The sequence below is a fragment of the Nannospalax galili genome, unplaced genomic scaffold, assembly GCF_000622305.1.
Source record: "Nannospalax galili isolate Female #2095 unplaced genomic scaffold, S.galili_v1.0 scaffold1077, whole genome shotgun sequence".
NCBI classification, from domain to species: Eukaryota; Metazoa; Chordata; class Mammalia; order Rodentia; family Spalacidae; genus Nannospalax; species Nannospalax galili.
In genome coordinates, this window is record NW_008340429.1 from 193,392 (window position 1) to 211,009 (window position 17,618).

At 43.9% G+C, this 17,618-nt stretch overlaps 2 protein-coding genes across 2 annotated transcripts in view; both read left to right on the forward strand.

Moving 5' to 3' along the window:
• Hars2 (histidyl-tRNA synthetase 2, mitochondrial) overlaps positions 1-6,634 on the forward strand; it is a 9,711-nt gene extending 3,077 nt beyond the window's left edge. The window contains exons 2-13 of the mRNA XM_008835484.3: positions 190-264; positions 514-633; positions 746-841; positions 1,612-1,737; positions 1,881-1,988; positions 2,144-2,242; positions 2,952-3,045; positions 3,348-3,475; positions 3,561-3,803; positions 4,154-4,270; positions 4,478-4,624; positions 5,820-6,634. Of these exons, the coding sequence (XP_008833706.1) occupies positions 190-264; positions 514-633; positions 746-841; positions 1,612-1,737; positions 1,881-1,988; positions 2,144-2,242; positions 2,952-3,045; positions 3,348-3,475; positions 3,561-3,803; positions 4,154-4,270; positions 4,478-4,624; positions 5,820-5,879 (1,413 nt within the window). The 3' untranslated portion in view covers positions 5,880-6,634. The remainder of the gene's footprint in view (positions 1-189; positions 265-513; positions 634-745; positions 842-1,611; positions 1,738-1,880; positions 1,989-2,143; positions 2,243-2,951; positions 3,046-3,347; positions 3,476-3,560; positions 3,804-4,153; positions 4,271-4,477; positions 4,625-5,819) is intronic.
• Positions 6,635-8,647: 2,013 nt separating this feature from the next.
• Zmat2 (zinc finger matrin-type 2) lies at positions 8,648-15,721 on the forward strand. The gene is made up of 6 exons (XM_008835485.3): positions 8,648-8,791; positions 9,120-9,213; positions 11,191-11,314; positions 12,722-12,795; positions 13,220-13,365; positions 14,683-15,721. The coding sequence occupies exons 1-6, from the start codon at positions 8,774-8,776 to the stop codon at positions 14,824-14,826; spliced, it is 600 nt and encodes a 199-aa protein (XP_008833707.1). The 5' UTR covers positions 8,648-8,773; the 3' UTR covers positions 14,827-15,721.
• The last annotated feature ends 1,897 nt before the right edge of the window (positions 15,722-17,618 follow it).

Below are 17,618 nucleotides of genomic sequence, written 5' to 3' on the forward strand. Positions count from 1 at the left end.
ATATATAGTATATAGAGTACATAATACAACATGAATTTTTGAGGGTGAAAGGAGCCAGGATAGATAAAATGGTGTTCAGGAGTCCTCTTGGATCAAGGCTCTTTTCAGGCTGATGGTCCACAGGGTCAAAGATGTCACAGATCTGGGCAGTGGCAGAAAAGCCACATCTCATATTCCTTTTTCTGCCAGGTTGCAGAGGCAGTGTTAACATCTCAATTGAAACCACATCAGAAGAAACCGAATTTTATCATCAAGGTTCCAAAGGTAATGCCTTTTACTTTCCTTTTCTATTGGAGTGCCTGGGAGGACTGACCTCTGTTTTTCTTGTCTCTCTGAGCCCTTTTAATACTCATGTAAACAAAATCTGTTTATTTGTTTGTTTTACAAATTCATAAAATTCTAGGTAAGCTCAGAATTCTCATTTTAATCTCAACTTTATATATGCAGCTTAAACTTTTAGCCTTAAATGGTCTTAATTTTTACTTTTATATTGTGGCTGCCTTTGTTTTCCAGGGCACCAGAGATCTTAGTCCTCAACAGATGGTTGTGAGAGAGAAAATTCTTGCTAAGATTGTCAGCTGCTTTAAACGTCATGGAGCAAAGGGGTTGGATACCCCAGCAATTGAGCTAAAGGCAAGGAGAGAACGGTGCCTAGAACCACATGTCTTACCTGCTTTCAATGTCCCAAGGAGCTTTTCTGTAATCAGTCTTTTGAATTGTGGCTCTTTTTGTCTGACTCTTGCAGGAAATGCTTACTGAAAAGTATGAGGACAACATTGGGCTCATGTATGATTTGAAGGATCAAGGTGGAGAGCTGCTATCCCTCCGCTATGACCTTACTGTATCCTTCTGAGTGCTGGATCCTGACCTTTTTCTTCCCACATCTAGAGCAGTTTCTCTGACAGGGAGGAAAGGAACTTTGGCAGTATTTTCACAGGTTTCTCCCAGAAGGCAATTCCGCCATCAGGGCCTGCCACTTAACTTCAGTGTGTATGAGACTCTCTTGGGAAATTTGCAGAAACATAGATTCCTGACCCTAGCTCCAGAGATCCTTACTTGCATTTAGAAGAAAATTATTTATCTTTAATATGTATGTGTATCTGTACATGGTGTGTGTGTGCATGTGTGTGGAGGTCAGAGGACAACCTTTTGGAGTCAGTTCTCTTCTAACACCTTTATAGGTGTTCTGGGGATAGATTCAGGTTGCCAGACTTGTGCAGCAAGCACCTTTACCTATGGAGCCGTCTTGCTCGCCCTAAAAATAGAATCCTAGATAATGTGTATGGTCCTTGGTGTATGCTTTTAGAAACAAAGGTTTGAAATTAGAGGCAAATTTGATTCTGAAACTTGACTGTTTTTTATTTAGTTGGTTGATCTGAATGGGAGGAAATGGCCCAGGTCTGAATTTCTTAGGTCATTTTTATCTCTGCCTCTTCTATTTTCTGGTCAGCTCGCAGTTTCAGTAAGATGCCTTCATTTGACAGTATTCAATATATATTGAATGCCAAGCACTGCTAGTGAGGAACAAGCCAGAGAAGGTCCTTGTTTTCATCCTGGAGGGTATGGGTTTAAGCTTTGAATGTTGTATTTTCCTTAACCTATTTATGTGAGGTCCCTTTTGCTCGCTATCTGGCCATGAATAAATTGAAAAAGATGAAACGATACCAAGTTGGAAAAGTATGGCGGCGAGAGAGCCCAACCATAGTCCAAGGCCGCTACAGGGAGTTTTGCCAGTGTGTAAGTGACTTGACTAGAACAGCAGCAAAGTTTAATAATAGTTAACTTATGGATTGACTGATCAGTGGATCCATCCCTCCTCCCCCCTCCTCCTCTTCTTCTCCCTCTCCCATTCTTCTTCCCTCTCCCCCCTCCCTCTCTAGGACTTTGACATTGCTGGTCAGTTTGATCCTATGATCCCTGATGCAGAATGTTTGAAGATCATGTGTGAAATCCTAAGTGGATTGCAGCTGGGGGACTTTCTCATTAAGGTGAGGCCAGGGGGAAGACTGGGGGAGAAGTCTAATGGGCCTGAGAAATTTTCTTTGATTACTTTTTATGAATCAGGAGATTAGAGACATGCGTTGTTTGGAGGGAATGGGCATTGATTGACAGGACACATGGGTTACTTACATTGAATTCACAGATCAATGATCGGCGAATTGTAGATGGGATGTTTGCTGTCTGTGGTGTTCCTGAAAGCAAGTTCCGTACCACCTGTGCCTCAATGGACAAACTAGACAAGGTAATAAAGAAAACACCCTTTAGTATACCCTGTCTGGGTTTCTACCCTGCCTTCTAATCCATGCCATTAGAGAAAAATGAGACCATGGCTGGAAGTGCTTGATTTATGAGGAAAAAAATAAGGAGACTTTCTGAATCAAAGTCTAAATTGTGCTATACTGTGGCTGCATTTTTCTTTCTTTTTTAGATAGGGTCTCATTTTGTAGGCCTGGTGGCTTGGAACTCTATGTAGACCAGGCTGGCCTTGAACCTAACCCATAGAGATCCACTTGCCTCTACCTCCCAAGTGCTGGGATTAAAGGCTGGCTGTGGCTGGATTTCTTTTTTCTTTTTTTAAAAATTTTTACAAAAACTTTATTGAGAATTGCATATAAGGTGTTTTGATCAAATCCATGCCCACTCTCTCCCCTCCAACATTCCCCCCTCTGAAGAGGTAACCCTAAAAATCTTTTAAGGATTAGATACAAGCTCCCAAATACTGTTGACATTTTCAGCCTTGGAACAGAGTATGTTGCTAATAGGCCCAAGGACATTTTGACTTCTAGCCAAGAAACTGGCTACATTTCTTTGGGGTCGTGGCTGGATTTGTAATGTTGCCTGAGTACACTATTAGCTACTTAAGGCATATATACCAAATGAAAGTGAGATGTCCAGTTCCAGTTAGAGAAAGAAGGATTTGGGGCTGAGCTAATGTGTGGGTATCTACGCAGATGTCTTGGGAAGATGTGAGACATGAGATGGTGACAAAGAAAGGCCTGGCCCCTGAGGTGGCTGATCAAATTGGGGACTATGTCCAGTGTCACGGTAAGAACCAGGGTTTTCAGAGCTGTGATAGAACCAGGCTGAGGGTGACACAGGTTCAGCTTCTACCTCTAAATCAGCTCTAGAGTCTGGTTTAAATTAAGTTTCTCTTTTGTTTGTTGTAACTATTTTGTGTCTATAGCTGGTAAAAGAAGAAGCAGAAGAGGAGGGTCTGGCCATATGAGACCAGGTTCATGGTCTTTTTAAAGAAAATGAGGAAGACTAGCTAGAGCATGTTAAGAGATAAATTGGGATGAAAACATCTTGGTAAATAGCACAGATTTTTACCCGACTTTTCTCCCCAGGAGGGATATCCCTGGTAGAGCAGATGTTCCAGGATCCCAGACTGTCCCAGAACAAGCTGGCCATGGAGGGCCTGGAGGACTTGAAGCTGCTCTTTGAATACCTTTCTTTATTTGGAATTGCTGAAAAGGTAAGTGGAGTTGGGAGTGGACAACCTGTGAGCTGTAGGGTTCTCAGAGTCTGGTCTGAGAGTGACTGTGGCCTGTTCCCTACAGATCTCCTTTGACCTAAGTCTGGCTCGGGGCCTAGACTATTATACAGGGGTTATCTATGAAGCGGTGCTGCTACAGGACCCAGCTCAGGCTGGGGAGGAGCCTCTGAATGTGGGCAGTGTGGCTGCTGGTGGGCGCTATGATGGACTGGTAGCCCAGTTTGATCCCAAGGGCCACAAGGTGCCTTGTGTGGGGTTGAGCATTGGAGTAGAGCGAATCTTCTACATTGTGGAGCAGAAGATGAAGGTAGGTTCTAGGCAAAGATGAAGTGGGTCTGTAAGCTAATAACCAATTTCTTGAGGTGTGGTTGGGCTTTTTTTTTTTTTTTTTTTTTTTTTTTTTTTTTTTTTTTTTTACGCACTTATGATCATGTTATTTTTGGAATTGCTAGGGTAAAGAAAAATTTTGAGGTTTTTTTTTGTTTCGTTTTGTTTTCGTTACTGTTCTTTGTTTGTTTAAGCTTTCTGAGATAAGATTTCTTTCTGGTCCAGGCAGTCCTCAAATTTACTCTTCCTGCTTCAGCATCCTGAGTACTGGGATTACAGGCATGAGTGCCACCATGCCTATTTTTACTTCTTTCTCTGTTGTTTTATCAGACTTTAGGTGAGAAGCTAAGAACCACAGAGACTGAAGTGTTTGTGGCCACACCCCAGAAGGATTTTCTTCGAGAACGGTTGAAGATAATTGCAGAGCTTTGGGATGCTGGTATCAAGGTATGGTGGTGCTGATATCTGAGCCACCTAGGTATATACAAAAATGATGAACATAGCTCATTTCTACCTTCTGCCTAGGCTGGAACTCAAGACCTTTTTAGCTTACCACTGGAAGGCTAGCTGCTTATTTCTGACTTCCTTACATGTTCTTGGAGATTGTGTGCTGTGGTCACTTTAAGTCTTCTTCTCTATTTTTATCCTTTTCAGGCAGAGATGCTATATAAGAACAACCCTAAATTATTAGCCCAGCTACACTTTTGTGAGAACACAGGCATTCCTTTGATGGTCATTATTGGTGAGCAAGAACAGAATGAAGGTGTCATCAAGCTCCGTTCAGTGGCCAGCAGAGAAGAAGTAAGTGAGAGCTGGCAGAACTAAGGGACCAAATGTCCCCCGACTTTAAAAATTTATTTATTTATTTTTATTTTATGTGTATGAATGTATTATTTGCATTTGTGTAAGTACACTCATGTTGTGCAATGCCCATGGAGGTCAGAAGAAGGCACTGAATTCCCCTGGAACTGGAGTTATGGGCAGTTATCAGCCACCATGTGAGTGCTGGGACTTGAACCCAGGTCCTCTGTATGAGCTGCCCGTGTTGGAGCCATCTCTCCAGCCCCAGCTCTTCAATTCTTATAAGAGATGTGTTCTCTCTTAGGGGCTGGAAAGATGGCTCAGTGGTTAAGAGCACTGGCTGCTCTTACAGAGGACCCAGGTTTGGATCTCAGCACCCACATGATGGTTAACAACTGTCCTACCTAACTCCAGTTCCAGGGATTCTGACACACTTTTCTGACCTCCTCAGGCATTGCACGACACGGGTACATTACATACATGCAGGCAATGCACTTATACACATAAAATAAAACAAAATATTTTTAAAAGATGTGTTCTCGCTGGGTGTGGTGGTGCACACCTTCAATCCCAGCACTCAGGAGGCAAAGGCAGGTGGATCTCTGTGAGTTCAAGGCCAGCCTGATCTACATAATGAGTTCCAGGACAGCTGGGGCTACAGGGAGACTCTATCTCAAAAAGACCAAAAAAAAAAAAAAAATTACATTTAGTTTTTGTGTCTCTGTGTGTGTGTGTATGTGGGCACACATATGCCATAGCATGAGTGTGTATGTCGTAGGACAACTTGCAGGAGTCAGTATTCTCCTTCTGCTATGTAGGTATCAGAAGTTGAACTCAGGTCATCAGGCTTGGCACCAAATACCTTTATCTGCTGAACCATCTCCATGGTCCAGGAAATACCTTCAGGATAATAATAAAAATGAATGATGACTCACCTTCATCAGCCATTGTATTGGCTGTGTGGACAGGAGGACAAATAAGATTTGACTTGTTTTGGGAATAATCAACAAATAGGGATCATGTATTTGGAGCTCCTTAGTCTTACGAGTATATAGTCTCCAGGTCAGCTTAACGCCTCCACTACCTTCTACTTGTAGAAATCAAACAGATGCAGAGTAGAGTGAATCTGGAAAAACAGGCTACCGCACTAGCAGCACTTTCTAGTTTGTCACATAAGGGTTCTCTTATGTTTTAGGTGATCATCAAGCGAGAAAATCTTGTGGCTGAAGTTCAGAAGCGACTGTCTGAGTCTTGATCATTGCCTGATTGCCATCTCCTTTCCTTTCAAGAAAGGTTTTCGTCTAGAACAGGGTTCTGGTGGACTTTATTCAGCTGGCCAGCATGGATGACAAGTGCCTTCTGCTTCCTCTGTCCTTCCTGGATTCAGAACTATAGAAGACCCTGGATTCAGAACGATAGAAGGCCCTGAGGACTCGTGGGCTAATATTAACAGCTACTCTGCCTGAGTGTAGATGGCTGGCATGTGAAAGGCATGTGCAAGCTGCAAAGGCAGATCTGAAGTGCCTCTGAATTCTGTCAAGAGATGTACAGATGGTTACTGGGAGCTAAGGCTAAGGATTTGGAATCATTGAAATTAGAAGCTAGACAGTCACTTAACTTTCTACTATAACTTTGGGAACAGATTCTAGAGAATTTGTCTACATCAGACTATGGCCTATCCATGGAGCATTCAGAAGATACCAAGAAAAAGAGCATAGAAAAAAAAAAGTCAAAAGATACTAAGAATGGACAGTGGGTAGAGATGCTGTCCCAAGAGCCTGGCAGTGCCCCTGTTGATTTTCCCAGTTAACAGTCGAAAGGTAGGGCTATTCAGTAATTGTGAATATTGAACTTAATAGATGACATGTTGGAAATCTGATCTTTTGATATTTTGGAGACCACCCACCTTGCCCATAGTCACTTCTCTGATTATTCCATCCCCTGCCATGGAGGATGTTCTAGAAATGGTTATTTAATATGTTTAATAAAAGAAGTGGGCTGGAGAGATGACTCAGTGATTAAAAGTGCATATTGCTTTTGCAGAGGACCTGAGTTCAGTTCCCAACACCTATGTTGGGTAGGTCACAGCTACTTTGTAACTCCAGCTCCAGGGGTTCCAAAACTGTCTTTTAGCCTCCTGAGGCACCTGCACTAAGTACATATACCCATACATATGCTTAAAAAATAAAACAATTATTTTTTTAGCACACACCTTTAATCCAGGCACTCAGGAGGCAGAGGAAGGTGGATCTCTGTGAGTTCAAGGCCAGCCTGGTCTACATAGTTCCAGGACAGCTGGGGCTACAGAGAGACCCTGTCTCAAAAAGACCAAAAAAAAAAAAAAAAGTGTAATAGTGGGGCTGGAGATGGTTCAGTGGTTAAGAACACTGGTTGTTCTTGCAGAAGACCTGGGTTCGAATCCCAGCACCCACATGGCAGCTAACAATTGTCCATAACTCCAGTTCCAGGGGATCTGACAGCCTCTTCTGTCCTCCATGGGCATTGCAGGACACGGGTGCACTTGCCTACATGCAGGCAATACACTCATACACATAAAATAAAAATATTTTTAAAAAGTAATAGTTTGAGTGATTTGTTACCAAGGGATTAGTTTGCATAAACCATAGAAAATATGTGAATGTACACTGGGGAAGACTATGAGCTATGAGTAACCTTCCTGTAGTGATACTTTTGTATTCAGTGAAGGGAACAGCTAGAATTCCTCCTTTCCCTACTCCCTACCAACTTGGAGATAGTCATGTTGCTAAAAAATCAACATAGGGTCAGTGAAATGGCTCAGCTGGTGGGGGCACTTGCCACCAAACCTGGTGACCTAGGTTTTATCTCTGGGGCTCACATTGCAGCAGAAAACTGACTCCCTTGGGTTGTTCTCTGGCTTCCACATGCTTGCTGTGGTGCTTGCACATGTGTGCGCACACAAAATAAATGTACACAAACAGGGATAGGGACCTGGTGTGATTGCTTAGATTTTGGGAGATGGAAGCAGGAGGATCAGAAATTCATATTCAACTTTGGGTTTATGTGAGACCCTCTTAAAAACCAAACCAAACCCACTTGAAATCCTAGCACTTGGAAGTTGGAAGCAGGAGGGTCAAGATTTCATTTATCCTCTGTTGCGTTGCAACCTGGGCTACATGAGACTCTGTCTCAACACTGCCACACCCAACCCAACATAAAGTAGACCATTTGCCAGAATGCTTCATTCTAGGGTGTTGGTTGATGGTGGCGTCAGGATTAAGTTGTTCCCTACAGATTGAATGTCTATACATGTTCTCCAGAAGAGGGCAAAATGAGTTTAACCAGAGTAGTATCACTGTTTCAGGGAAAAAGAGCCCAAATGTTATAAGTGCTTTTGGAAGGGTATAGATTAATTTACATTTGTAGTGCATGCTGATGAACGGGGCATCCAGAACCCCTGATAGCATTTTAGCTTTTTTGAAAAAGGCTTTGGAACTCGATATGTAGACCAGGTTGGCTTCGATCTCAGAGAGACCCGCCTGCCTCTGCCTCCTGAATGCTGAGATTAAAGGTGTTAATCACTACCCTCGGCTCTGTTTTACCTTTTAAAATAAGACTTAACTAGGCAGGGGATGTAGCTCAATTGGCGGAGTACTTCCCTAGTATGCCTGCACAGTATAAAAGGGCGTGGGGGGAGATGCCGATTATCTTAGCACTTGGGAGATGGATCCAGGAGAAATCAGAAGTTCAAGGCTAGCCTCCGCTATATAGCTAGTTAAGGGTCCAACCTGGGATACATGAGACCCTGTCTCAAAGAAGTTTAGGAATCCTGGCAATGTAAGTAAAGTTGATTAGATCACTGTGCACTGCTGCCTAACCTCAGGGCCTTTGTCTTAAAGACTAGTTGAACTAACTCTCCCGGGTTTGTTTTGGTAGCCCGTGAGAAAAACGTTTGCAGGCGCCCTTACTTCCGTGTTGCTTCATACTCCTGTTGCGCCTGCGTCATCTCGTTGGCGCGGAGGAGGGGCCAACAAGCCTGCCTTAGAATCTCTCCAGTCCTTAGCGCGGTTAGAATACGAGACTCCAGCCTGATTGGAGGGTGGTCTTGCCATACGGCTCCAGGACGCTGTTTACGGCATTTTCCAGCGTCCCATTCGCTTCGCTGTGAAGATGGCGTCCGGCAGCGGGGTAGGTGTTGGTGTGAGGAGGTTTGAGGGGTGGCGGGTGCTTTCTTCGCGCCGAATAGGGACAGGCTCCGGTACCCGACTGACTTCCTGACACCCCTTCGCGACCCCTGGGTCTGGGTTTGAGAACTGCTCCGTGGGGCTGTGGCGCAGGGACTGGAATCTCGGAAGTCTCTCGGGTTGGAGTCCGGAGCCCGCCTAGCCTCCGGGGAGGTCCAGGAAGGCTTCGTTCCGGAGAGGTCCCGGGGTGCCCGGGCGGCAGTTAGGCGATTCCTTAGTCTCTCCTGGGACTGGACACAGCGACGGACCTTGAGCACTTTTTCCCCCTACAGACAAAAAACTTGGACTTTCGCCGAAAGTGGGACAAAGATGAATACGAGAAGCTCGCCGAGAAGAGGCTCACGGAAGAGAGAGAGAAGAAGGATGGTGGGTGCTCGCTTCATCAGGGATGAGGGATCGTGGAGGCCGGTGCGGTGGCTCAAGAGTGGGTGGGAGGGTGAAGGACGCTGTCCTGCCTGCTGTCATCTCGGGTGCGCCTCCCTGTGGAAAATGAGAGGAGAGGTGGTGAGTCGAGGTGGTTTTGAGGTGCTCTTCAACTGTTACCCTCTGCTTCTTCGCTCCCCTTTTGCTTCTTCCAGTACTTTCCTGAAGTACACAGAGAGGAGGCTGGAATACATCATAGTGATTCCAACACAATTCCAATCCACAGAAGCTAAGTGGACTATATTGCCGCTGAGCATTGCCGCTAAAGACCATGCCTTCTATCCACTGAAATTTGATGGCGAGAAAAATTCTTGGCCAGGTTAAAACCCTCTCAAAGTGTTGGAAAAGCAGTGATAAGTACAAGGATTTTTTCATCTAGTGATCAGCAGTGTAGGCTTTTGAGACAGGGTGTCCCTGTAGCCCCCAGCTGGCCTGGAATTCCCTATGTAGACTAAGCTGGCCTCGACCTTGCAGAGATCCGCCTGCCTCTGGAGGGCTGGGATTAAAGGCGACTGCCACCGCCCTGGCAGCAGTGTAGTTTTTTTGTCCCTTATGGTGTCAGGGACTTGGAGATGGTCCTTTCCTAGAGTCCAAGTTACAAAAAGATGTAGTTTTGTACCTGTTTTCCAACTTATATTCTTTTTTCTTTTGATTTATTATTTTTATTTTATGTGTACATGTGTTTTGCATGTAAGTGCACCCATCTGTAAATGCCCAAGAAGAGATTGTTTGGATCCCTTGGAACTGGAGTTACAGACAGTTTTTAGCCACTCTGTGGATGTTGGGAACCTAACCAGGGTCTACTGCAAGAGCAGGCAGTGCTTTTAACCACTGAGCCATCTCTCTAGCCTCCTTAAATTCTTACTGTACTCTAAACCCTCATAAACCTTGTATACACTAACCCTTTTAGTTTTCTGTTTTGTTTTACTTTGACAGAGTCTCATGTATCCTAGGTTAGCCTCAGACTTACTAAGTGATCGAGGATGGCTTTGAACTTCTGATCCTCTTGCCTGTACCTCTGGACTGCTGGAATTACAGACATGAACTACGAACACCCAGTGCTAGGGATCAAACTTAGGTCTTTGTATAATCTAAGCAAGCACTCTACCAAGTGAGCCATATCCCTAGTCCTAGTTATTTACTGCAAGCAGCCATTTACTAAATATTGGTTGCTTTGGTTAGTTTTTATTGTCAATTTGACATACCCTAGAGTTACCTAGGAAAAGGGAACCGCAATTGAAGAGTTTCCTCCATCAAATTGACCTATGGGCATATCTGTGGGGCATTGTGTTGATTGGTGATTGATGTAGGAGGATCCAGCTCACTGTGGGCAGTACCATCCCTAGGTAGGCAATCCGGGCTATATGAGAAAGCTAGCAGAGAGCAAGCCAGTAGGCAGCATTCCTCATGGTTCCTACTTGAGTTTCTGCCCCAGTTCCTTCCCTGACTCGCCACCTGGAAGTGTGAGACAAACCCTTTCCTCCCCTGTTGCTTTTGGTCAGTTATCTGTCACAGTAACAAAAAGCAAATAGAACATTGGTCTTCTTTAAAAATTTGACCCAGTGTCTATAAAGTTCTTTTTTGTGTTATGTTCAGGGTGTCTGCATTGAAAGCGTTACTGCACATTATGTGATTGAGTATCTGTACTTCTCTTTTGATAGAGTTGCTTCTAGCAAAAATTCAGAACTTCTCAGTCAATGAATAGGAAACATTGTGTTTAGATTTGCTGGTTTTAAAGTGAAGGAAAGCTGTGAAGAGTTGGGGAATGCTGCTGGCTGCTGTTTGAAGTACCTATTTTGTTTCTTTGAGGAATCCAAAAATGAATGAGAGTAATCATCTGAATTTGGGCTTCATGCATTTCTTTTCCTTTCCAGCTGAGGAACTGTAATATTAAGGGGTTTCTTTCCTATTATGTTTCAGGAAAACCAGTGCAGCCAGTCAAGCGGGAGCTTCTCCGGCACAGAGATTACAAAGTGGACTTGGAATCCAAGCTTGGGAAGACAATTGTCATTACCAAGACCACCCCACAGTCGGAAATGGGAGGGTGAGTAGTGTTGTGTCTTTCTCTAAAGCTCAGAGTGGCCTAATAAATTATTGGTTTTAGGAAGTGTTGAGGAGAATCCCAGGCCCAAGGATGACAACCTTATTTATTGCCTATAATTCCATTCTTGTATTTGTTTTTCTTTGTCCCCCACTGTCTGAAGTCACTACAGTAGTATTTCTAAGAGGGGTTGTTCTGTGGGCTCTTCTTAGTAGTCTAACTACTTCCTTATTATCATAAAACAGATCATATGTTTTGTCAGAGGAAATGAAGGTACTTGGTTTATTTCTAGGGGAGAAATTAGGTGATGCTGGAATGGAGCAGAGGAGCTGTCAGTGGAGAAATCGAGGTTCTGGGCTAGCCTCAAAGACTGCAGTAGTTATGATTGTGTACCTTCTGACAAGACCAAGGCTGTAACTATAGGAAGAAGGGTTCCACCAGAGCATGTCACCCTTTGCTTCCACTCCTTCAAGTCTGTCAGGTTACAATTTCTAGCTGGAGAGCCACACAAATAGCAATTAGTGACATTTCTGTGAGCTGTTAAGTAAACTCACTGTTGTGATTCCTCTCTGTGTTAGTTTTCCTTTTCTGTATAAATTAGCAAATTAAAAGTTTAGCAGCATAAAATAACAAGTAGCTCATAGTTTCTGTGGGTATGGAATTGGGGAGTTTGCCTTGGTGGTTCTGGGTCAGAATCTCCTGAAGCTGCAGTTATGGAGTTTACTGGGTTTGTATTTACTTAGGCTTAAAGAAAGTTGGAAGATCTGCTTCTAAGCTCTTTCACATGCCTGTGGTTTGGAGGCTTAAAAATCCTGTTCCAGTGGGCTGCTCTGTGTGGGGTTGTTCACAATAAAATAACTAGCTTCCTCAGAGTAAGTAGTCCACACAAAGATAGAAGCCACTTTTTAGGAATGGTCTAATCTTAGAAGTAAGTGATATAGCATTTATTTTGACATGTTCTGTTGGTCACATGGAACACTGGTACAGGTTTGGAGGAGGCTACGTAGGGTGGGACTACTACAATGGCAGGGCTGCCTTGGAGGGTGACTAACACTTTCTCTCAAGAGGTAAGACTTTACGAAAATGAAGCCTTAAGACCTAAAAAGATGGGAGCCAGGTGGGGTAGCTCATGCTGGTAATACCAGCACTTGGGAGGCTGAAGCAGAAGGATAGCTGTAAGTTTGAGGCCTGCCTGGGTTACAGAGTGAGATCATGTTTTTTTGGTTTTTTTTTTTAAAGAAGAAAGATAAGATTTTTTTTTTTTTAAAGTGCTGGTCATGTGGCATACCTGCAATCCTCCCAGCACTCAGGCTGGGATAGTGAGACCCTATCTTAATAAACAGAACAGATTTCTTCATTGAAAACAGTAAAACCAGATTGACCCATGTGCTGTTTCTTCCCATTTGTCAGATATTACTGTAATGTCTGCGACTGTGTGGTGAAGGATTCCATCAATTTCCTGGATCACATTAATGGAAAGAAACGTAAGGCTTGGAGGTAGTTTATGACGGGAGCTGGGACTGGGTTTTAGAGATCTGGTTGAGGGAACGGTGGTAGAATGGTTTTCTTGGGTCCTTTCTCTGTGTGTGTGTGCATGCGCGTGTGGTGTATCCCTGTCCGTAGGGTGGCTGTGTCTGTATGTGCCTGTGCACGAGCACAGAGGCCAGAGGAGGATGTTGGCTGTCCTGAGTGGTGTTCTGTTTGGTAAATGCAGTTTAAAGTCACCTACTTCTTGTTATCTAGGACTGTTGCTTTTGAGAACAGGTGAGGCCAAGGGCTGCTTTTAGCCAGTTATTTTTGTTTTATATTTTATGAAAAGAGAGAGGGGGAAAAAAAAAGTCGAGACCAGACTTTTCTGAGGGCCTGAGGATGTAATGACCTGCTTTCTTCACTGTTAACTTTGCCCAGATCAGCGAAACCTGGGTATGTCTATGCGTGTGGAACGTTCCACTTTGGATCAGGTAAAGAAACGTTTTGAAGTCAACAAGAAGAAGATGGAAGAGAAACAGAAAGATTATGATTTTGAGGAAAGGATGAAGGAGCTCAGAGAGGAGGTGAGGCTCTCCTAATCCTACTCCCAGCTTTGTATTGATCTTGTGAATAAGATTTTGCCTTGTGGAAGGGTGACCACCCTCTTAATCTCACTCCCCTACTTCCAGTCTTGTTCCTGGCTTTCTGTGTTCTAGGAGACATCATTTTTCATCGTTGTTTGAGACTCTTATGGGATGAAAGAAATGGTTCAAGACCTAGCCTTCTCTCCTTGGCTTTTTGGACCATATTGTTTAGGGCAATTATTCTTAATTTTTTTTTTTTTTTTCCATTTGAGACAGGATTTCCCTTGTAGCCCCAGCTGGCCTGGAACTCACTATGTAGACCAGGCTGGCTCACAGAGATCGGCCTGCCTCTGCCTCCTGAGTGCTGGGATTAAAGATGTGTGCCACCACACCTGGCTCATTTAATTTTTTTTTTCAAAGACAAGTCTGATTTTTTTGTTTGTTTGTTTCTTTTCAGAGCAGTTTTAAGTTCATAGCAAATGAAGAGGGTACAGAGACTTCCCATTGACCTTCTACCCCACATAAGCATGCATACCTTTCCCCAGACTTCTTTTTTTCCATTTTTAAACTACAAGAGGGATTTACTAAATATACTTGGTTTCCAGTTGACCTGTGGATTCAAGCTACAGAGTCAGAATTCTATTTATTTCCATAAAATTTGGGCAAGTTACGTAACCTCAGTGGGCCTCAATCTCTGTGTTAGAGATCTTAGGATAATATATACAAAGAACTCAGAACACTTCTTAATATATGCTCCATGCCCCAGGATGTTGACTGGTTAGAACTAGTGATGAACTGCGGTATATGATTGAGAACTCCAGAGGTTTAGTAAACTTCTGTATCTCTCACCCCACCCTGTATATTTTTTTCTTCATATTTGCCCCCTGTAGTGGTGGGAATCAGTCTGATGGTCTCATGCATGCTAGATGAGTGCTCTCCTGCTGACCTTTTGACTCTTTAATCTTTTTATTTTTACTTTTTTTTTTTTTTTTTTTTGGTCTTTTTGAGACAGGGTCTCCCTGTAGCTCTGGTTGGCCTAGGACTTGCAATGTGGACCAGGCTGGCCTTAAACCCACAGAGGTCTGCCTGCCTCTGCCTCCTACATGCTGGGATTAATGGCATGCACCACCGTGCCCTTGACTCTTTAATCTCTACTGTGGCCTTTTTTCTGCCTTTGAGATTTTATGTTACTCTCTGAGATTTTATGTAACTTTCTCTGAAAGATTGAAAAGAATCTTGAGGCTCACATATCTCTTTCAGCAATATTGGCTCAGGAGTCAACTAATTCAGAATAATTTTCTCTCCCTCACCCTCTAGGAGGAAAAGGCTAAAGCATACAAGAAAGAGAAACAGAAGGAGAAGAAAAGGAGGGCTGAGGAGGACTTGACATTTGAGGATGATGATGAGATGGCAGCTGTGATGGGCTTCTCTGGCTTTGGTTCCACCAAGAAGAGTTATTGAAGCTCTCTGTTTGGCCTAACTTTGGCCTATACTGGACCTAATTTTGTGTGTGTGTTGAGGTGGGAGGAGGGGTGTCATTTCTTTGGGAACTGGAGAAAGTCCTTAAGAACGTTAATGGGCAGGGCTAGAGGGTGGGTGTCTGTGGTTTCCCTCTACATTGGGAGAGGGTGCAGGATGTAGAGGTAATGCTGTGGCATATTACTTCAGCCTCAGTGTGTCACTGGAGTCCCACGACCTATGCTCATCTGTGTTCCCAATAAAGAAAGACCTCCCTCTTTGAGGCTGCTTCCCCAAAATTCCCCTGCATCTTTCTCTCTTCATCTATCCAACCTCTTGTCTGAGCATCCTCCTCTTTCCTGTGTTCTGCTTTTGTTTCAGTTTTGACTCTTGTTGAGCTTGTGACAGAAGGGTTCTCTAGGTCCCCAGTGTACAGATGATGGCATATCCTTGACCAACTCCCCCTCCGATCTCACCCAATGGTCCTCTAGCCACTTGTGCATGCATGTGTACTTCTGCCTGGGTCAATGGTGTGTGTGGATATGTGTGCATGATCTGTCACAAAGAGGGAACCTGAGCTAGCCTTTCAGAGCACTGCTGCCTGGGGGCCTAATGTTCTTGGTCTCCTCAGCATGTAACAGGCAATTAAATGGGATGAGTGTTTGGTGTGGTTTGTATCTGGTGAGTTTTTTAACATTGTTCTTCAGATTTTGGGTGTTTCACTTTACTGAGGATTTCTCTATTTTGTCTTCCTTGTGAGCAGGTTCTTGGAAGAACCTGTTTGATGCAAAAAAGAATGAAACAACAAAACAACCCTAGAACCAAACAGTCACTCTGGGAGACCTTGGGTCTCAGGATGTTCAACATGTATAATAAATAACACTGACTGGGCCTGTTTCACATTTGTTGGGGACATTTCCATGTATTTCTCTGTTGCTCTTTCTTCCTTCACTGAAGATTTCTGTGTAGAGCCTTTCCCTTTTCATTTGACCCATCACTCCCCCCCCCCCCCGGTCCTTTTGAACCAGGGTCTCCCTATAGCCCCAGCGTACCTGGCACTAGCTTTATAGACCAGGTTGGCCTTGAACTCACAGAGATCCCCCTGCCTCTGCCTCCTGAGTGCTGGGATTAAAGGTGTGCACCACCACACCCTGTGACCCATCACTTTTTAAAAGGATTTGTTTCTTCCATGTGAGCAGCTTTCCCCAATAGGATCTGTGTCTGTAAATGTCTGAATGAAACAGTTTAGCCTGTGATTTTAGCACACACTGATCATGAGCAGCAGAGCTCAGGGTTGGACTTACCTGCAGTTGAGCTAGGCACTGGCTTACTCGTATTGATGTTTTGAGCCAGGTAAGTATGGGCTGTTCTGTGTGTTGTAGGGGGTATTCATCTGCAGCCCTGGACTCTGCCCAGTAGATTGCAGTAGCATCCCCTCTTCTATTTAGTGACATCTAGAAATATCTTTGTTCCCTGGGAGTAGGTAAATAACCTTCCATCAAAAACCAGTAAGAAACTACATGGCACAGTCTGGTTGAAAACAAAACTGAAACATGGCTAACTCCTGGGTCAGATACTGTGTCTTATCTAGGGAATACGAGAGTGAGATTGGGGAGGAGAGTTAGGGAGGCAGTCTTGCACACGCCACAAAGAACAATAGTCATGTAAACATTTGACCCCAAACTCCTTGGGATCCATCTGGGTTAACAAGACTGCTACAATATGACTTTCTTTCCTGACCCATGCAGTTCCTCAGCTTTCTGTAGCATCTGAACTACTGGATCCCACAAAGCATTGTATCTTCCTTTTGGGTATGTGTATAAGATTTCCTTGCTGCCAGGCCTGCTGTTTACCTAGTGAATTCTGATACTGAATCTAGGAACTGGGGACATAATATGAATGTGTCCATCCAGCCCAAGACCTGCGTCTGGATTTTAAATATAGTGCTGGACATTGTGTCACACCCCTGTAATCCCAGTGCTTGAGAGGCGGAAGTAGGAGGATTGCTTACAAGTTCAAGGCCAACCTGATCTATATAGCAAGACCCTCAAAGACAAGAAGAAAGAAAAAACCTCACAGTGTTTGCAAGTCAACTAGGGGTAAATTAATTGGTGCATTCCTTGGCTGGGTTATGTACATTCTAAGGCCCATGAGAGAAGGTACCCTGGTTGAATGCATCTTCATTACTTTTCCAAAGTAGGCTGGACAAGGTTCAGCAGAAGAGTTTCTCAGTGTTCATTCTTTGGGAAATCATCCGTGCAAATTAGCTCCAAGTGACTTTTTTCCTCTAGTATAGCGAGATCACCTCTGCCCATCTTTATTATGTATTCTAGTTTCTGTAAACTTTTGGGACTAGCAAGTAATCTCTAGTTGACCTGGCTCTATTTGGAGGGGCTTAAGATGGTGACTTGGAAAGGGACAGGTAGGAGGTGGGGTGGGATTTAGAACCTAGAACTGAACAGTCATAGATAGATTAGGAATCTCTGGAAGAGAAAAACCATGAAACTTGCATTATGGTTGCGTGTGCCTGTCATGTGTCCATTCAGTGAGTGCTTAGGAGGTGGGGTTTTTTTTGTTTTGTTTTGTTTTTTTGTTTTGTTTTTTTAAGATTTTGCCTGGGTGTGGTGGCACATACCTTTAATCCCAGCACTTGGGCGGCAGAGGCAGGCAGATCTTTGTGAGTTTGAGGCCAGCCTGGTCTACATAGTGAGTTCCAGGACAGCTGGGACTACAAGGAGACCCTGTCTCAAAAAAGAAAAAAACAACAAAAAAAGATTTTTGGGTCTGGAGAGATG

Excerpts from the sequence above, each read along its gene's own strand:
- Zmat2 (XM_008835485.3), top strand. Across the intron at positions 9,214-11,190 it reads AGAGAGAGAGAAGAAGGATG|GAAAACCAGTGCAGCCAGTC; the intron begins GTGGGTGCTCGC and ends ATTATGTTTCAG. Across the intron at positions 12,796-13,219 it reads TCACATTAATGGAAAGAAAC|ATCAGCGAAACCTGGGTATG; the intron begins GTAAGGCTTGGA and ends AACTTTGCCCAG.